Source organism: Euprymna scolopes, chromosome 25 (assembly GCF_053919585.1).
Source record: "Euprymna scolopes isolate OS-2025 chromosome 25, ASM5391958v1, whole genome shotgun sequence".
Classification (NCBI taxonomy): domain Eukaryota; kingdom Metazoa; phylum Mollusca; class Cephalopoda; order Sepiida; family Sepiolidae; genus Euprymna; species Euprymna scolopes.
In genome coordinates, this window is record NC_136506.1 from 60,545,960 (window position 1) to 60,565,899 (window position 19,940).

The window sequence follows — 19,940 nt, forward strand, 5'->3', positions numbered from 1 at the left end:
CATCTGAAGAAAACCACTCAAATCCTCAAAATTGTCATCCGTCCATGTTTACAATTTGAAACACACCAGCCAATGAAACAATGACACGAAGGCAGTCCTTCAAGCATAAACAAATAGGATTATCTGGTTATTATTTTCAAACGAAATTCAATAAAATTTTGAAACTGTTCAAAAAATAAATTTTACAACCTTCCTTTTATACTGAGCTTTTTATCATAAATGATATAAGCCCATTTAAAAAATAAATTCTGAAACTACTGACCACTTCATAAAAATGAATACATACATTAATTCAAAACGAATACTTAATAATATTTCTTCTTTATTTAGCATTGGCCTATATTATCCCGGGCAACGTCAGGAAACGGGTTCTGCTAGTCTACAATAAAACAAAAACAAAACCATTTTGTAATTGAAAACTTAAAACAAAAAAAATGTCAACAAGCCATGACGAGATCTCGCTTGCGCAACTCTCGTAATAAATTTCGTAAACAAATATGGCCGCGCAGAGTGTGAAACGATTGTACTTTCGCAAGGAAGAATTTGCTGCTGTGTAAGGATTTTCATTGCAGTAATTATGGACAAGAACTTACACAGGTAAGAATTTATTCTAATGAATTGTACGCCGCTAAATGTCTTAAAGTTATTTATAAAATTATTTTGATTTACGCAATTGTTTTTTTACTTTCTGTACATTGTGAATTTAACTGTCAAAAATCCATCAGAATTAAATACATTTTCGTTCGATATAAATTAGTTTTACTTGTTATTTATGTAGTAATAAATTAAACATTTCTGAATTTGGTATATTGTCTCTGGTTTACTATTAATAATTGATTTTTAATTAATGAAGATATGCCTGTTAATCACGAGTACTTTCTTTTCCTCGTCTTTAAAACGTAAATGCCTAAGCTAAATATGAATTTTATTTATTTATTTATATTCATATATATTGTTATAAGTCATTATTTTTTCTGGTCCCGTTGAAATTTTAAAGATTTAATAATTTATAAATTGCGCCAATACGTCTACTCGACAAAAGAAATGTTCACCTAACAGGTGTTTTCCTTTTCAATATCATTTCACCAATCGAATCCAATTAATGCTGAAGACAACACGGAAGATCGAACTGATATTGCCGAAAAAAGAAATAGTTGACTCCTAACAGTGCGTGACTGACAATGAAGTCACCTTTAAAATAATGCCTTTTTCTGGGTTTTTTTCTGCAGCTGTCAATGATAAGGAAAGTTCTGCTAATTACTAATTATTTCGTGTGAGCCTCCCCCCCCCTTTTTTATTCAATAAAATCACTCTTAAATGAAATGAATTTTTTTTTCTATTAAGGAGGAAAATATTCAAAGTTTTTTTGTTTTTTTTTTATTTTAATATCAAGAAGTTGAAACTAAATAAAATTACTACTATTCTGAAACTTTTTTTTTTTTTTTTTAAATATTTATTTATTTTAAACTAGCAAGCATTCAGGCTGGGAAAGAACGGAGACTCCTGCTTTAATCCCAATGTTACTTTTTTCCCCCTCGTTTCTGGACTTAGCAATTTATAAGTTATAAACAAAGACCATATGAGCAGGCAGATATGCAGTTTAGGTTGTAAAGATAGCCATTTAACCCTTACATCACGAAAAAGGACAGATTTTTAGATTACACAGTTGTGACGTCACCTAAATAAACGTAAATGATTGATTTATTAGTTTAATTTTCTTTTGTTCTTCACTAAATGGTAACTAACACTATTGTCTAAATCATGTTAATAAATATTAATTTATAGATTTCAAAATGATTTATTTCTTAATCATATTAATATAAACAACGCTATAAAATTTAAGCAGAAGTTAATAAATATTAAAAAACAGAATTTAAACAATTTAATAAATATTAAAATAAAATTTAATAAATATTAAACAATAAAGTGATAAAATTTAAACACAATTAAATATTAAACAATATTTAAACACAATTTAATTAAATATTAAACAATGGTTATAAATTTAAACGCAATTTAATTCAATATTAAACAAAGCTATAAAATTTAAACAAATATAAAAATAAAGTTATATAAATTGAAACAGAATTTAATAAATATTAAAAAATAAAAAATTTAAACAAAATTTAATTAAATATAAACAATAACATTATATAATTTAAACAAAATTTAATGAAATATTAAACAATAACATAATTTAAACAAAATTTAATGAAATATTAAACAATAACATATAATTTAAACAAAATTTAATGAAATATTAAACAATAACATAATTTAAACAAAATTTAATGAAATATTAAACAATAACATTATATAATTTAAACAAAATTTTATGAAATATTAAACAATAACATTATATAATTTAAACAAAATTTTATGAAATATTAAACAATAACATTATATAATTTAAACAGAATATTGTTCATGGATGCATTTGATGATACGTGAAAAACTTCCGCTTTTTCTTTATTGCCACAAAAATTCCATGAAATGCATATCGGACATATTCTATTTAATCTCAACATTTATCATTTTTTTTTTTTGTCTTTCTATATTATAATAACAAAAAATATTGAATTTCAAGTAAAACAAATGGTACCTCCGTGATTATGTCGCAAATAGTAACGTATCCCAAAACTACGGAAAATTTTTGAAATTCACCAGCTGTGACAATCAGGCTTTAGTAGGGTGTATTCCAATTTCTGCTGTAGCTGTTTATTTGAGCCTGAAATCATTAAAATTGGTGAGTCATCTCATAAAATATATAGCGACAACATACTGAATTTTCCAGAATCTATGACAATTTTAAATGCCTGTACAAAAAAGTCTGGAAACTTATTAAAAGCACCTCATCAGTTTTCTCTATCGCTCAAAGCACTTTCTCATACTTCAGACTACTCTCTATCTCTACAAATCTATTATCAGACCATTATATGAAATACTGTTGTCATACTTAAGCTGGTGAATCTCTATCCCATTTGAAAGTTCTTGATAAATTGCAAAAACTTATCTGTAATTTGATTGGACTTATCCTTTCTTCTGCTGTACACCTTCTTTCTCTCACAGATTTAATGTTGCTAGTCGTTTGTATAAATACTTTTATGGCATATGTTTTTTTATGTTTTATGGCATATGTTTTTTTGTGTTTTATGGCATATGTTTTTCAGAATTGTCTGATTTATTTGTTGTTTCCTTTGTTTTAGCTCGTTTGACTCGTTTGTTTAATGGTTTTCATCAATTTGCTGTTCTGATATTTCATTATTATACATTTTCTTATTCCAAAGCGAAATGCAAATTCCACCAAACCTAATTTTCTGCTGCTTAGCTAGTTAGATGCTCTGTATCAGCAGCAATCTTTTTAAAGTATTCACAAATCGGTTATTATCATCATGTACAAATTACATAACACCTATTTGAAACAGTAAGCATGTGTCATTCAGAATTTTTGACATCAACTTTATTACTTTAACTGCTCAAATCAGTCTGTAGACCAATCTAGAATGTGTAGATAACCTGGATTGTGGCAAATCAGACAACAGTTACTTTTCATGTTTTAGTTACTGACCAATGGGTAAATTCTTGTGACTGCTTTTCAATGTTTTTATAAAACTTCTTACAACTGCGAGTGATAGAGTATATGTACTTTTTGTCATTTTTACAGATGGCTTCCTTGGATAAAATGTCTTAAGTCTTTAATTATTTGTGAACACCTTTCTGATTTTGTAAGAATCGGACATGTTTTTAAATTTTTTACAAGAGTTCTCCAATATGGGATAGACTGTGGAAAGATTTTTGCTTTCTTTCCTTTTGCTTTTATTACTTGAGGTGGAGAATATATTATCAGTGTAGTTGTTACTTGGAAGAATATTTTTTAGGCTGATCATTTCTTGATGGTATATATCATATACCAAGATTTATCTTGTACCAGATGAAAAGTGGTGACAGACTCCACAAATCTACCTTGATGGTCTTGAACTTGCATTCTCTTGAACTTCTGATTGTATTTTGTGTCAATTCATCATCATTGCAGAATCATCACATGGTGTATAGATTACCCTAAAAATAGGACATGTAAAAAATATTATTAAAATCTCAGTTTTAGAAAAAGCCATCAATGAACTGGAGGAAGAATTATTATATCAGAAACCCAGTGGAACTATCACCAACTTTAACTACATCATGCCAAAGTTCTCATATTCACTCCACTGGCTTATCTGCTCACAAACTAATTTACTTAATCAGGTTTACTTCACAAGATCTCCAGCTACAATATAGCTGGAAATTTCTTTTCAATTATTAAATCGTTTCTCTCTGATAGGTTCATAAGAGTAGTGGTTGATGGGCAGAAATCAGAAGCTCTCAGTATTAATGCTGGAGTCCCTCAGGGGTCCATTATGGGCCCAACTCTCTTCCTGATCCACATCAATGATCTTCCAAATCACATCCTCACATCATTCATAGACATTTATGCTCATGACACTACAATCTATGGTAGCACATCTAAAACTGTAAATGACCAAATTCTCTCTGATTATCTCTCCTCTGATCTTGAGCAAGTGATTCAATGAGGAAAGAGGTGGCTTGTTACTTTTAATGCATCTAAAACCAAGCTTTTATCTTTACATCATCAACGCTCTGATCCCCATCTGGCATCAATTGAAATGAATGGCTTTCATCTTAGGGGAGGCCTCATGTTTTGACAAGCTTCTGAGCTTTACTCCTGATCTTAAATGGAACACATACATTAAATTCATTGCCAAGGCCGCTGGAAAAATGGTGGGATCCTTCTATCGGTCCAGTAGATATCTCACTGCTGATGCAATTCTCTGTGTATATAAGAGCCAAGTACATCCAAGGATGGAGTACTGTTGCCACATTTGGGCAGGAACTGCTAGAAAGGACTTATCCTGCCTTGATAGAGTTCAAAATAGTAGCCTCATAGGGGATGTCATTTTCTCTTCCCTGCAACCTCTTTCTCACAGAAGAGATGTTGCGAGTTTGTCTCTGCTTTATTGTTATTTTCATGGCAAGTGCTCGGCTGAGCTCCAATCTCTGGTCCCCCCCTCGCCAAACTTTCACAAGAAACAACCGTCTAGCAGAAAACACTATCACTAATTTCCCCCACTCTTTATCTGTGCCTAAATCTAAACGTAGATTCCATGAGCAAAACTTCTTTCTTAGAACTGCACGCCTATTGAATTATCTTCTGTTTTCCTGCTTTCCAGCTGACTACAATATGGTTGTCTTCAAGTCTAACGTAAACAAGTTTTTGATGAGCTGTTCTATATAAGTTAACAAATTTACCAAATTTCCATTATTAACAATTACTATATTGTCCAATTTCTACTGTACACTCTTTAACCTTTATCCTCGAGTGGCCTCTTGGCCTTGATAAGTGGTGATGCCCATGTAAAAAAAAAATGAATAATAATTCACAAGTACCTTTTTCTGACTTGTGCATTATCACAACCAAGCACCCCCTTTGTGAAACCAATCACTTTGCCTGCTTATTCTCATAATAAATGAGTGAACCAATACAGTATGAGCAGTCACTATATATTATTGACCTTGTTTATAACCTATACTATGATCGGAATAAGTCAGAGGTATGAAGCCATTGCATTATCCTATCAATGGAGAGCAAATGATTCTACATAAAAAAGATTTCCAATAGACAAATCGATGCAAATGTACAGTGAAGAAAACAGAATCTTATTACATGACATGTGACATATATGAACAACTAAAACACAGCAAGTTTTGATAGAAACGACAAATTGTTAATCTTGATATATTTTGTCTAGGCCTGCCAATTTTGATCATTACCTTACATGGCAGAATATTTCTTTTTTATTTTTGTCTACTTTCTCACGGGTTCTTCTGTACTACCTTCCAAACATTTTTGTAAATATAGGTTCTGTAATTTTTGTTTAAAAATCATAAAACTTCTTTTGTTATGATAACTTAAAAAAGAAACACTATTCGCATTCCTCAAAGAATTTTTAGTTCCTTTTTTAAGGAAATTCAGACAAAAAGTTACATTAAATTTTACACAACACTTTTCTAAGTTCTAATATCTATGTTTTACAGTTTATAAAATTTTAAAATGCACTTTATACAATTTATGTTTATAATCAGTTAAATTATAGTTATGTATTAATTATTATTAAATTAAATTATAGTTATGTATGATAGATTATTAAATCTGATCACTAAAACACATGAAAACGTTAAAAACATATTACAAAATTGTTTCAATTTTATAAATCAATTAATTATACATGTCCTGCATTTCAATAAAGTCATTTTATTTTTTAATTATTATTTGTTTGTACTTTTCAAAAATTAAGGTAGACATATTCTTTGATTTAAAATGGATTATTGATAATTTTTATTTTTAGATGATTATTTAAAAATGTTTCATATTAACAGTTGTCAGAGCCAAACTAAATAAGTTTTTAATAAATTGTAACTAGGTTATTATGATGCCAACAATGAATCACACATTCTTAACTACCACTAAGATTTTTTTTTATATTTGAATGTAAAGAAAATATTGGTACTTGGAATTATCTGTTCCGTCTTTTCTGCGTCTCCCAATTGGACACACTGAAGGTGCATAAGATAGTTTGTTTGCCAAGGAATGTAGCCCCTCACCACTATCATCACACACAATTATAATATAGCATTCACACATCTTATGTGAGATGATTTTTAAAATACATAGTAAATGTTAACATTATTTCATATAAACAACTTTTATTGTTGTAAAAACTTTAAAGTTTCAATTGTTATGAAAATCAAAAACAACTGTTTTTAAATACATTTTTGATGCAGTATGGCTAATCTTTAATAATCTACTGCCTTCATTGCTGATTTTAAGTGCTTTCGCATTGTAGCAGCATCTCCAGCTACCATTTCAACTTAAGACCAGATCTTCCTTGACAGCTATGCATTTTCACATTGCAATTAATTTAGTTTAAGACAGAATCACCATGACAACAGTCAACATTCACTGATTATCACAATGATCAACATCCTTTGAATTAGATGGTAAATAACAGTATAAACAAAATCAAAATAAAACACAAAAAACAAAACAATGTTTAACTCATCATTAAAGATTGTTTGTAATGTTAATAAGTAGGTCAATTGAAATGTTTATCTAAGAAAATAGTATGAAAATGTCATTTGGAAATGTCATTAATTTTGTCATTGATATTAATCAACAGAACATAATAATGACTCATATTTAAGAATTTAGTATTTATCTCATTTTATATTGCAATTACATATGTAAGTAATGCTTTAATATTGTTTTAGCTTATGTTAAAGAAAAGAGTTTGCTAATTATGTTGCCATGGTAACAAAAAAACCTTTTTCCAAGGGCTAGAGATGATGTACTCTTAATTCCTTTTGGGATACTCGTATATTCTTATGAATTTCTAATTTTACTTGCATATTTATAAGCAACAGCTTTCTCTATAAATTTTATAAAAAAACAATCTGTTTTTATGCAACCCCAAAATATTAAATATTTGCAAGGATGAAACATTTCTTAAATTCTATAATTGTGTCGGTTCATCTCGCTTTTGAATGGGAACCTAGGTGCATCAATCGAACTTCTCCATGTTGATTTACCTACTTTCTCGTCCTATCGAATTATCATTATTTTTTATTTTAAATCACTATCAAAGAAAATTATTACTTTATCTTTTAGTTTTTGTGTTGAGGAATTGTACAGTAACTTGCGACCACGTGTGAACGAAAATAAAGCATTCTTCATCAGTCATATTCTTGTTCCTCATTTTTGGACTCTTGTTACCATTATATATATATTTTTATTTTTCTGGCTTAGATAATGTATATTTTATTAAGATAAATTACTAATTACATATCAGATATAAGTAATTTAAATATATAAAAAATTAACTAAATATTGACCATTCAACCATTATGACAACCAGTTTCTGCTGGAAGTATTTTGATATCAATCCCAAGAATAAGAATACAGCTGCTTACAAGTTATGTCGAAGTATCACATCAAAGAATGGCAAATCAGCAAAAACTTTTACAATGACTAATATTTTAAACCATCTTAGAAAAGTTCATCCAAAAGAAGCAAAAGTTACAAATAAGAAAAGGAATCACAATGGATATTCAGGGACAGACATTCCAGGAACAAGTGACAGCAACTACGAGCATCCAACGAAACAACAAACCATTATAGAATCAATATTGGTCAAGAAAAAGAATGGGGATATTAATGACCACAGATTACAAGAGATTCATTATCTGATAAGAGAAATGATTGCTGTTGATATTCAACCATATTCTGTAACATCTGACATTGGATTTAAAAGACTTATTGCAAAATTTTGTTCAAATTACAGTATTCCATCAAAAAATTACTTTGCTGAAAAAATAATTCCCAATATATTTACAAAAGTAAAAACAAAAATTCAGTCATCTCTTGATGAAATTAGCAGTATTTCTTTGACTGCAGATATTTGGACAGCTGCTACAAATAATGTTCCTTTTCTAAGTTTGACAGGTCATTGGTTTTCAAATGACTTTGAACTAGTATAGAGCTGTGCTTGGGGTTGTTCCATTCCGTCTTGCACACACAGGTGCAAGAATAAGTGAGGAATCGCACAATGTTCTGGATGAGTATAAAATCTTCAACAAAGTTTTCTTAATCTTGTGGAATTCAGGAACAAATATGGTTGCTGGTGTCAGGTAATGTGGTTTAGAATCACTATTATGCTTCGCACATACATTGCAACTCTCAATAAATGACTCATTATTTTCCCAACAGATTGTTAAGACAATCATTACAACTAACAGAAATATAGTTTCTCACTTTAATCACTCTCCATTAATAATTAGCAAATGAACTGAAATACAAGATCAGCTTAATTTAGAAAAACAAACTCATTCAAGATGTGACCACACGGTTGCATTCAACATATTATATGCTAAAAAAAAATTAGAACAGGGCTCTACATTGCGAATGACACAGTCGCATTTGCAAGTGATTTTTCCAAGTGGTGACTAGAAATAATGAAACGCTTATCTTTTGGCGATTGTATTTCTTTCACTGACAATCTTGCAAAGCTCACTACTGAGTGAAAAATATTTTTTCAACTTTTTTTTTAATAAAACGAACAAAATTAAATTATTTAAACAAGAAAAGTTTAATGGAACAATATACTATTTTTTTATCAAAGGCTTTTAAAAAAAAATCTGAAGAAATTAGAATGTTTATAACTTCAAGTATCAACATAAAATTTGTTGTGTATTTAGAATTACACTTATTAAAAAAAATATTTATGATGTACATACTCGTCACAGAACGAAGATGTCATATTCTAAAAATCATATGGATTTGGCTATTAACTTTTCTATTTGGCTAGTAAACGAAAATATTTAGTTGTCTAAGGTCAACTAAAGATAAATTTGTCCGTAGAGCCCTGTAGAACAACAAAAAGCTCTTGTAATATGTATGTTGTTGATAAGATTCTTACCATAACAACTTACCAATGAGGACTTGTTTAATAAAATGTCCAGTTACTGAGTCTATTTGAAGAAATCACCAAAGAAGCAAGTCACAGAACATCAACCATATTGATATCTACAATTTTAGCTTTGAGATTATTTCTTTCAAAAGTTGTCCAATCTAAATCTGATATTTCTGACTTTAGTGGAATCCTTACTTGTTGATAAACAATTCAATGAATCAATGGAAACAAGATTTTCATCTATAATATAAATCTCAAACATCTGTTAGCGTGTATATCTCATTAAAACTTTCAACATATGCAACAAACACTGATAAAATTGGTATCATTTGAAAGTTCAGTCTCTCAGACGACAAATATCCAAAAATTGGCCAAAAACATTAATTTTTTGACCATCAACTGGGCCATTTTTTTACAAGGAGGGGTTAGTTTTTTTCATCAACATTTTTGCAAAGTCATCATGCGCCTTGCAATGATTAAGCTTAATTTGAATGGCAGCGAGATCGTATGTCGCAGTGGGTGCGGCAACTAAACCGCTTTTTTATCACTTCCTTTTCCTCTTAGTATTACAGGTGCGAGCCTGCCCTCCTGTCTACTATTTTTTTTTATTATTTTGCACTCGCACGGATACTCACTGCTATTTTCATTTTTTTAAGGAGGTTTTGAAACATTTTTTTTTTAGGGCTCTGCTGCTCAATACGCTTACCATAAAACCTTTCCACACCTGGACAACGCTGTGTACTTCCACTAGTCCTATCTAAATGATAACTACTTGTGTGAGTCTACTTTCCTAGATCCAAAATTTAAATTTCAAAAGAATGCCATGGAAAACACTATTAAGAATTGGATTCTACATTTTCTACTGATGATAATGAAGCAGAAGCAACAGGATACATTTCTTCAAGCTCTGTTGAAGATTAAGAAGATCAAAATGAAAGTAAAACTGTATCTCTTTCAAATCTGTTTGATGAATTGTATTAACAAATCAAAACTTGGAACTATTAGAAGCGGAATTAAACCTGGAGACTGCAAATACAACAGAAATACAAGAATACAATCTAAACTCAAAAGGAGTAAATCCCTTATGCTTAAGTGCACAAAGAACTTGACCATTATGTAGCTTTACTATTATTCACAAGAGGTGATGATCCATTTTAGTGGTGGGAGAAAACACAGGAGACCTTACCACTGCTAAGTAAACTGGCTTCAAAATATTTAAGTGCACCACCTTCATCTGTGGAGAGTAAGAGGCTCTTTAGTACAGGTGGTGATGTATACAAACCTACAAGGAACAGGAGAATGGAGAAACTCTAATGTTTCTTTGTTACAACTTAAAAGTATCCAACTTTAAATACTGAGGAGACTATGAGAGCAGAAGAGGCCGGCAGCAAGAATAGAAGAGGAAGTAGTGAAGCAGCAGGTGCATAACTTCAGCTTATAGTTGTTCACTTAAAGAATTATAATTTGTACTTTGTAGTTGGTTTGTAATTTCTTTTTTATTATCTAACTGTTTAATTATATTTATTTAAAAATTGCACTTTGTATTTTGTAATTTTATTTAATAAAGGCAAAAGGCCCTAATAGTGGCCAGACACTTAACAAATGTTAAGTTAAATTAGCAGTTACTGTTTTAATGTGTCAAAGCTATTTGATGAGTCATTTGGCAGTACTGAAATGGTTTAAATTTAATAGGAAAGAGAAAAGTAATTAATCAGTTAATTAATTAGAAAATCAGCCGATTACTGATTAATCAGCAAAGTAGCCGATTAGGTCAATTACCGATTACCTGCCAATTAATCGGTACACCCCTACATGTAATAGTTAACTAAAGATGATTATCCCATAAGAAAACCAAAAAAAACTAATAGGAAATTAATTAAAATGAATCTTCGTTTAGTGCTTTCTATTAGCTATTACTTCCACAGTTTTCATACAATTTTCAACTCACAGTCTTCAAGATATTCAAATAAAACTGAACTGCAGATTTCAGAAGCTTATAATGAAAGATGGAACCATTTCTAATGATTTTTTGAAACAGATTTTTTTTCTTGATACTGAATTCAGGAGGTCATGTTACACACTGAAGGCTTGTTTTTCCATATTGTTCATCAATGAAAGATGTGTAAGTCACAAAATTGAACTCTAGGTTTTCTTTGATCCCATTGTAGCCTTTCAATGATTAAGAACTTCTGAAGTAAAACGCCTCACTTGATCGTCTTCAGCAATCTTGACCTTTTGTGATGCTAGTGTCTTGCATTTACTATTATGTTTGTACGAACAGTAAACTATGACTTACCCTTTCATTATGACAACCATGTCTCTACCTATAGTGAAAAGTTTGTGCACATTTGCATAATATTAATCCCCATTATGATATTGCAAAATGTTGTTGTCTCTGAAAATGAAGTATAAAATCCAAACACTGATGCAAGTTTTTATCTCAAATTATTCTTGCAATAGTTACTTCTTTCTTTACTAGTGGTATACTTCATTCCAAAAACTTGTAACTTTACCAAATGACATGGTATTCATGCATGAACTACTGAAAGGCTTCAAAGTGTTCATCTTTGGGGATACAGCTCAAGTTATTTGGGCGACCACCCTCAGCAAATATAAGTAAACAGTCTGCTATTGTATTGATTTGCCTTTTCCATGATCTTGAGTGATTGACCTCAATAAGTTCCCTGAATACTCCCAACCTTCTCTCATAGCTCAACCGGTTTGCTGGTTTTTGATTTGTCAAAAAGATCAGATTCATTAGATTTATGAATAATTTTTGCCAAACAGTTTGACTCAAACATTCTATCAATCTCTATATCACCATCCTCAGCTTTACAATAGAATTATTCAAGTTCCTGGATAACGTCCTCAAATTTTGGTTCAGTTTTACTGATCAAGCAGGAGATATCCACGAAGTGAACTTTAGAGTGGACAAGATGCACATCTTGTCTTTAGGGTATATCCAGGTTGATCATTAGAAGGAATAGTGCAGATGATTGGCCTGGTTGACAAGTGTTTATCATTCCTTGGCAATTTGGTACTTGAACATGAAATCTTAATATCAATTTTGTAGTCCTCATCAGTTAGCAGTTACAGGGGTAAAAATTTGATGCTGCAAAAGGTGTGCTATGATAAAATATTTTTTGATTGGAATTTTGGTTTTACTTGTGATGTTTAGTTCACATATTTTTTTCCTTTAGAACAATGTAGCTGACTTGCCTACCAGAAGTTACAACTACAATCATCCTCATTCCATGGAACATATCTTTCCTGTTTTTAGTTGTAATGTTGTGGTCAACATTGTCTGCAACAAATAATATTGTTTCATTTAGAGTTATTTGAGAACTTTAAACATCCAAGGCTACTGAGAATATTAGTTTGACAGTTGATGTTTTGCTTTACCTGATCTCCAAAAACTAACCTCTGAGATTAATTTATCAAATTCTAAAAATTATCTTTTCTAACATATGTTATCAACTTCAAAAGCTATATGTTATTTAATATGCAATATGGTGGAAGCTGCTATCTTGGATTCTGACCATTTCTGATTCTTGTATGTTGGCCCATTCTTCATGTACTGTTCATTGTACTAGATATTATAAGGAAAAAAACAATAAAATAATTTTTTGCAAATTTTTTTTTTTCAAGGGAGAGGATATACTATTTATTTTATATGTTGACTTTGGAGGCATTTATCAATCAGGGTTAATCATGAGTTGCAACCCAATTGTCTGTTTAGCTGGAGCATCAACATCCATGGCCAGAGAGTTTGATGCAAGAGTGACAATCTCTGCAGCAGTGGTTACATATGTGCTTTGTCCATGGTCCTGATGCTTTACTTTTTGCAAGCTAACCCCTTTGTGGTGACTTTTACTAGCTTCTCCATCTGACATGTTTGGTTAGAATTTCTCTCCATCTAGATTGATTGGCTGCTTAGCTTTGCTAGGACCATGTTGATGTCCACAGCCTCCATATTGTGTTTCAGGACATTAGCTGTGGCTATTTGGAGAGTCTCCTTACAAAATACTTTGGAGATGCAGTCAACTGACATACGGTGGACATGACCAACATAGTTGCACTATTTGAGCAGTGCTGGACAGATTTTCTTGAGACAAGACTTCAATGTTGGGCACCCTGTCTTTCCATGTTATTCCCAGGATGCAAAAGATGCTTCTTACGTGAAAAGGGTTCAGACAATTTTCTTGCCTGGCATGCATGGTTCAAATAATACTGCCAGTGGATTGATGACCCAAACATTCTACATTGCTATCTTAGCCTTCACAGACAGCTTGGGATATGTCCACACATGTCTTTTGAAGCATGCAACGGTTGTAGCTGCCTACTCAATTCTTCTGTCACTTAACTGGCATTTAAAAAGAAGGATTCAGTGATGGTGGAGCCAAGCTATGCCATGTAAATTGATGGATCATGTCAAGCTCATAGTATTCACTAATGATGTCTGGTGGTGTTTCAGTACCTTGTCCTAGAATGTTTGTTTCTTCAACCTGAAGTCTGTGTAGGCCTTGAAAAGCAAACCATCAATGACTGAAATTCATACTAGGTATGAGTTGTCACCACCGCGTCATCAGTAAAATGCTCGTTCTTGACAAGAGACTCACACACTTTCGTTTTGGCTCTGAGCTAGGTGTGGTTGAACAACCTGCCATCTAATCTTGTATGCAGGTAAAATTCCCCTTTAATGCAGGTTTCAGAAGCAGAGTAAAGAAGATCCTAACAAGAGTGGGAGTAAGGACACGGCCCTGTTTGACCTCGCTGCTGATCTTGATGAGCTCAGAGCTGCTGCCATTGATATAGATGACATAGATGCAAGCCAGTGATGTGGAAGATCTTCATCATTTAAATCATCTTACATTGCTTAAGGTGGAGTGACCATGTATGCAGGATGAATAATGATCATATTCCAAAGCAACTTTTTTGTGGAAAATTTTGTGAAAGAATAAAGACACATAAACTGAAACTGGGATACATGAATTCTCTAAAGACTTCTTTCAAAGAATGTGTGATCGTGAACAATTGAAAATAGAGTGCACTAAAAAAAAAAAGAGGCTGTTAGTATTCATGTTTATGAATGAGATCAGATGCATTGAATGTGGAAAACTTTAGTGTATAGTTAGGGATGAAGACTCAGAAATATCTCATGAAATGGTCGCAATTCTCTGTGAGTGGGGACAGTGGTAAAGTATGCTTGAGCAAAGTGGGTTGCAAATATCTCTAAAAAGAACATGTGAACTATCTCGTTCAAGAGGAGCAACATATGTGGTAAAGAGTGGCAATTTGTGCTGAATTTGAAATGACGTATAAAAGTCCACAATGAGTGTCTTCTAATGATGCTTGGTTAAACAGCACAGAAAGAGAAAAGATAAGGAAATGCCAAAGTCTTATGTAAAACATGAAAAGAAACTGGAATCTTATAATCTTATTATCATTTCAGTAATTATAAGAGCGACAGAACTTATGTAACAGAATTTCAAAAACTATCTGGCATATATACCCTGTGAACCAAGTGCAAGAGAGATACAAACAATAGCATTTAAAGGGATGCCTAGAATCTTAAAAAGATCTCCCGGTTGGAATGTATGAGATAATGAATGGCTGGCATCCGGTTGGATGTCCCATTCCTAGTTGGAACAAAATTAGAAATTTTTTAAAAAAATAGTGTAATTAACAACTTGCAAGGCCACAGGGGAGACAACCAAGCAAAAAAAAAAAAACCCTAAGCAAAATTTATCCCAAAGCAGCAAAACTAAAGCTGGCCTGCCAAGACACTATATCTCAATCATTTCAATGATTATAGGAAAAATAGAATTTATATAACAGAATTTGAAAAACTATCTTGCAAATATACCCTGTGTAGGCAAATTTGGGTATATTTTATTGATTTGAAAATATTTCTTTTTTACCAATTGTCATAAAATTTTAATCATAGAATAGTATTATAATCTTCAAAAAGCCTGCAAATTTTCATGTTTCGTCCCATAGATAATATATGATATTTTGATTAATGCAGATTTTGTATTTATTATTATATTATATTGGCCTCAAGATATAGTACTACCACCAAGAACTGAAACAAGCCTACAGTTAATTTTGTCCTCTATAGTTAATGACTCAGCTCTGAAGACATATTTGCTGCAAGGCTAAAAATTAAAACATGAACTAAGAGCTACTACATTATGCATGCATATTCGTTATGCCATCATTCGACCTTCACCTGGCAAATTTCATTTTTTTTTAATTTTCACATTTTTGTATTGATTTTCCTGAACTAAAACCCAAATATAAAGATTTGCATGGCTTCAAATACTTTATTTATGAAGTTTCATATCTGTAGACCAGTTTGGTAAGGAAATTTTTTAAACAAAAATATATATGCTTACATAAATATATATGGAAAGAGTTTTGAGTTTACTAAAAACCTTTTGCACAAATATTACGCAAGTATAAATCATGTAATTACACATAATAGTTAACTAAAAATGATCTTCCCATAAGAAAACCTAAAAAATTAATAGAGAATTAATTTAAATGAATGTTTAGAAGAATATGTAAATTAGCTAGATCTTTTGCTAGTGACTGCAATTCCACAACCCTTATATAAGAAAGTTGTATTTTCTTTTTAAATAAATAGAAAAAAGGGTTTTTAATATGAATATCAATACACACAAAAGAAATTTATAGGAGTATGTATGTATATATATATATATATATATATATATATATATATATATATATATATATACCATCTTTTTGGCAATTTTATAAGTTCCAAATCTCAGCAACTATTGATCAGAATTTAACAAACGAAGGCTCATTGGAAAGGTAATGATCTAAATTGTGTAGTGGGCTATGTGACATTTGCGCATAAGGTCGCACATTAAAGGGATCATCCGTCATCCAGAGCCTAACTTTGGCACTTTTTTACAACCATAAAATGTGTCATAGTTATTTATTTTCCTAGTTTTGCATATGAATTACAAAATATCTGATACTTCCCCAAAACCTCTGGCCTTGATAGAGGGGAAATTAAAACTTGCTGCTATGGTTTTAAATGATCTGAAATAAGAGCAAGGGGATACTTGATTCCAAATATTTCTCATATGTTATATCTCCCCTCTTTGGTTTTCATACATAAAGTAAATTTCACAGTGTATAACGATTATTTGATACTGGAAATCATACCCTATTTCCAAAGGGGGGAGTGGAGATATAACATATGAGAAATATTTGGAAACAAGTCTCCCCTTGCTGTTATTTCAGATCATTTGAAACCATAGCAGCAAGTTTTTGCCTCCCCTCCAAGGCCAGAGATTTTAGGGAAATATGTTTGTGTGTAATTTGTGTTTATAGTGGAGGTATATCTTATGATATAAAATTTATTATCTTATTTGTTTTTTATTGTTACTTCTTTAGATTCTCCTATTTAGTTGTCTTATTGTTGAAGGAAAATTCAATATATCAATAAAAGAATTTTAACCAATTTCAAATTCAAAGAAACTTGGTGTGTGATAAATATATATGCTCTTAACTGGAGGAACCATGGTCCAAAAAGTAACATTTTTTATACTTAGGGTGTTCACCTAGCTGAAGTTACATCCCTTTAAACCAATTACTTAATAAAATATTGTCTATTTTTTAATTTTTCTCTTTAATGGTCTAATTTTTATGCTATTTTGGTGTCTACTAGTGTATATTCTCCAAGGTAATAATGTAAGCAATGTATTTATAAAATTGGTGCATGTATTAGAATGTTGTTCCATTTTAATCTTTATATAAATACATATGATACAATATTTTTATTGGATTCCCAATTGGTAGAGAAATTTCATTACAACTGTTTGGATTCACATTTAATCTGATTTTTTTTTTGTTTAGTTAATCTCGTGGTTTGTATTTCAAAAAGAATTATTAACTCTATTTTGTGTGCTTTGTATTTTTATTTTAGCAAAAACTTATTGTTCTTTTGAATGTAGTTCATTCTTTTTATTCAATGAGGACCTACTACATGTGATCTAGGATAGAGTGAAGGTGAAGTCCAATTATTCAGGACTCAAAGTGGCCTCGGTTTACCTAAATATGGAACGAAAGTCACTAAACATGAAACGAAATATGGAACCATATGGAAATAATTTATTTCAAAAAAATATTTTAGTTTTAACACTTCTTGTGCTAACATGAAACAATACAAAATAATAAACTTTCATTTTTTATATTTTATAAATAGTTTGTTTTGTGTTGTCACAAAAAACTGAGAATTTTTATTATTTACATTTCTATAAATCGTGTCTTTTTGAAATAATATATTTATGTCTTCCACAAGTTTTATCATAGATTTTGTCATAAATAATGTATGAAAGTTTTTTTGTTAACATTTCTTGTGTTATCATAAAAAACTTATTTTAAGCATTTGTATAATAAGTTTAAATTACTTTTTTGAAATAAAATATGTCTACTATTTGAATTTATTGGATTACTGTTCTCATCTTGACTATCATTTTCACAACATTTCGGTTGATGTATCCTCCAGCCTTCTTCGGTGTATCTTATCAAACTCTGGAACGTTTCTGCCGAACTCTGGAATTTGGATAGAATTTTGAAGTTCAACAAACATTCCCGAGTTTGACAAGATACATCTGAAGAAAGTTGAAGGTTACATCGACCGAAACATTGTGAAAATGACACTGAAGATGAGAACATTAATCCAATGAATCCAAATAATATGAATAACCAATCCTTATCTCAAAAATTCAGAAACGTAAAATATTATTGTATGATTATATCTTAAATATCAAAAAAATATTCATAGAAATGTAAAAATAAGTTTATTATTTGTTTTCATTGATTCATGATAAAACAAGAAATGATTTATTTTGTTTCATGCTTAGTATTAGGTTAGTATTAGGTTGGAGCAAAAATAATATCGTTTTTCATGTTCAACTTCAAAAGATCATAATTCTTTTCATAATAGACTTTATTAATCAAAATAAGAACCATTAGAATCGGCATATTTTTACCAACAAGAAACAAGTTTATTTAACTCATTAGCATAGAAATCCGGAGTTCTGGAAGCGATGAAGTCATTGGAGGCTGATTCAGCATCATCTCAGCTATCAAAGCGTTTTTTACATAACAAGTTGTTAGATGCTTGAAAAAGTAATGATCAGTGGGCAAGAGGTCTGGTGAATATGGCGGATGAGGCAGAGTCTCGTAGCTCAATTTGTTCAGCTTTTGCAGGGTCAGTTGAGCAACATGCAGATGAGCATTGTCATGGAGGAGAATTGGTCCTTTCATATTGACCAATCTCAGGCACATATGTTGGAGATTCTGGTGCATTTCTCCGCCATCTGGATTCAAGATGTGATGGATGAGACCAGCTGCAGACCACCAAACAGTCACCATAACCTTTTCTGGTGCAATTTCGGCTTTGGGAAGTGTTGTGGAGCTTCCCGGCATCTAACCACTGTGCGCAACATTGCTGGTTGTTGTAGAGGATCCACTTCCCATCACACGTCACAATCTGCTCAAGAAATGGGTCGTTTTTGTTGTGCAGAAGGAGCATAAAAGACAGCTCAAAGCAGCGATTGTTTTTATTATCGTTCAATTCATGCGGCACCCATTTATCCAACTTTTTTGTCTTCCCTATTTGTTTTAAATGGCAAACAATTGTTAAGTGGTCGACCTCGAGTTCAATAGCAACTTCTCGTGTGATTTTGCGAGGATCAGCTTTAAATTAAGGCATTCAAATGTTTGTTATCAATCGTAGTCAGCCGGCCGCGACCATCTTCATCTTCAAGGCTTTCATCATCATTGCAAAATTTCTTGAACCACTATTGTGGTAAAACAATCATGGAGACAGTTGTATATAAAAAAACAACAGCTTTCTATTTGCCCTACCACTAAATTTTATACCAACTACATTGTTAATTGTTCAAGTTTTTGTTTACTGTGTCTGACTCTCTCTACATGAAATACCAAATGTTTTGTCTATGCATAGATTACTATGTGAAAATTTCTTTATTCTCTCATTTTTTTCATTTCATCTTTGACCTCTGTGACACCTATCTGACAGCTGTTTTCTAGTTACTAACTCTGGCATAAGATTCAATTATAGCATAACAATATTTAATGAGAAAGTAATTTGGAAAAACAACATTTTATTATATATCTGAAAAGTATAAACAATGCCTACTTATTTAAGATTATATATATTTTTTTTATTACATTTTCACCCCAAAGAAGACACAGTACCACTTTGATGTAGAGGCTACTATCAGGGACATAAGTTGCAGGGATACTATGTAGGGAGTTGAGCAGCAAGATGTCTGTTTATCTTACACTTGAACTGCTACATATCAGTACAGTTGGGGAAGCAGGAACCCGGAAGAGAATTCCAAAGTC

At 31.2% G+C, this 19,940-nt stretch overlaps 1 protein-coding gene across 4 annotated transcripts in view; it reads left to right on the forward strand.

Annotated features, from left to right (window-relative positions):
• Positions 1-422: 422 nt before the first annotated feature.
• Positions 423-19,940, forward strand: part of LOC145247378 (alsin-like) — a 287,548-nt gene continuing 268,030 nt past the window's right edge. For all 4 annotated transcript variants that reach the window (XM_080109061.1, XM_080109063.1, XM_080109060.1 and 1 more), the window contains exon 1: positions 423-597. In XM_080109061.1, the coding sequence (XP_079965187.1) occupies positions 578-597 (20 nt within the window). In that variant the 5' untranslated portion in view covers positions 423-577. The remainder of the gene's footprint in view (positions 598-19,940) is intronic.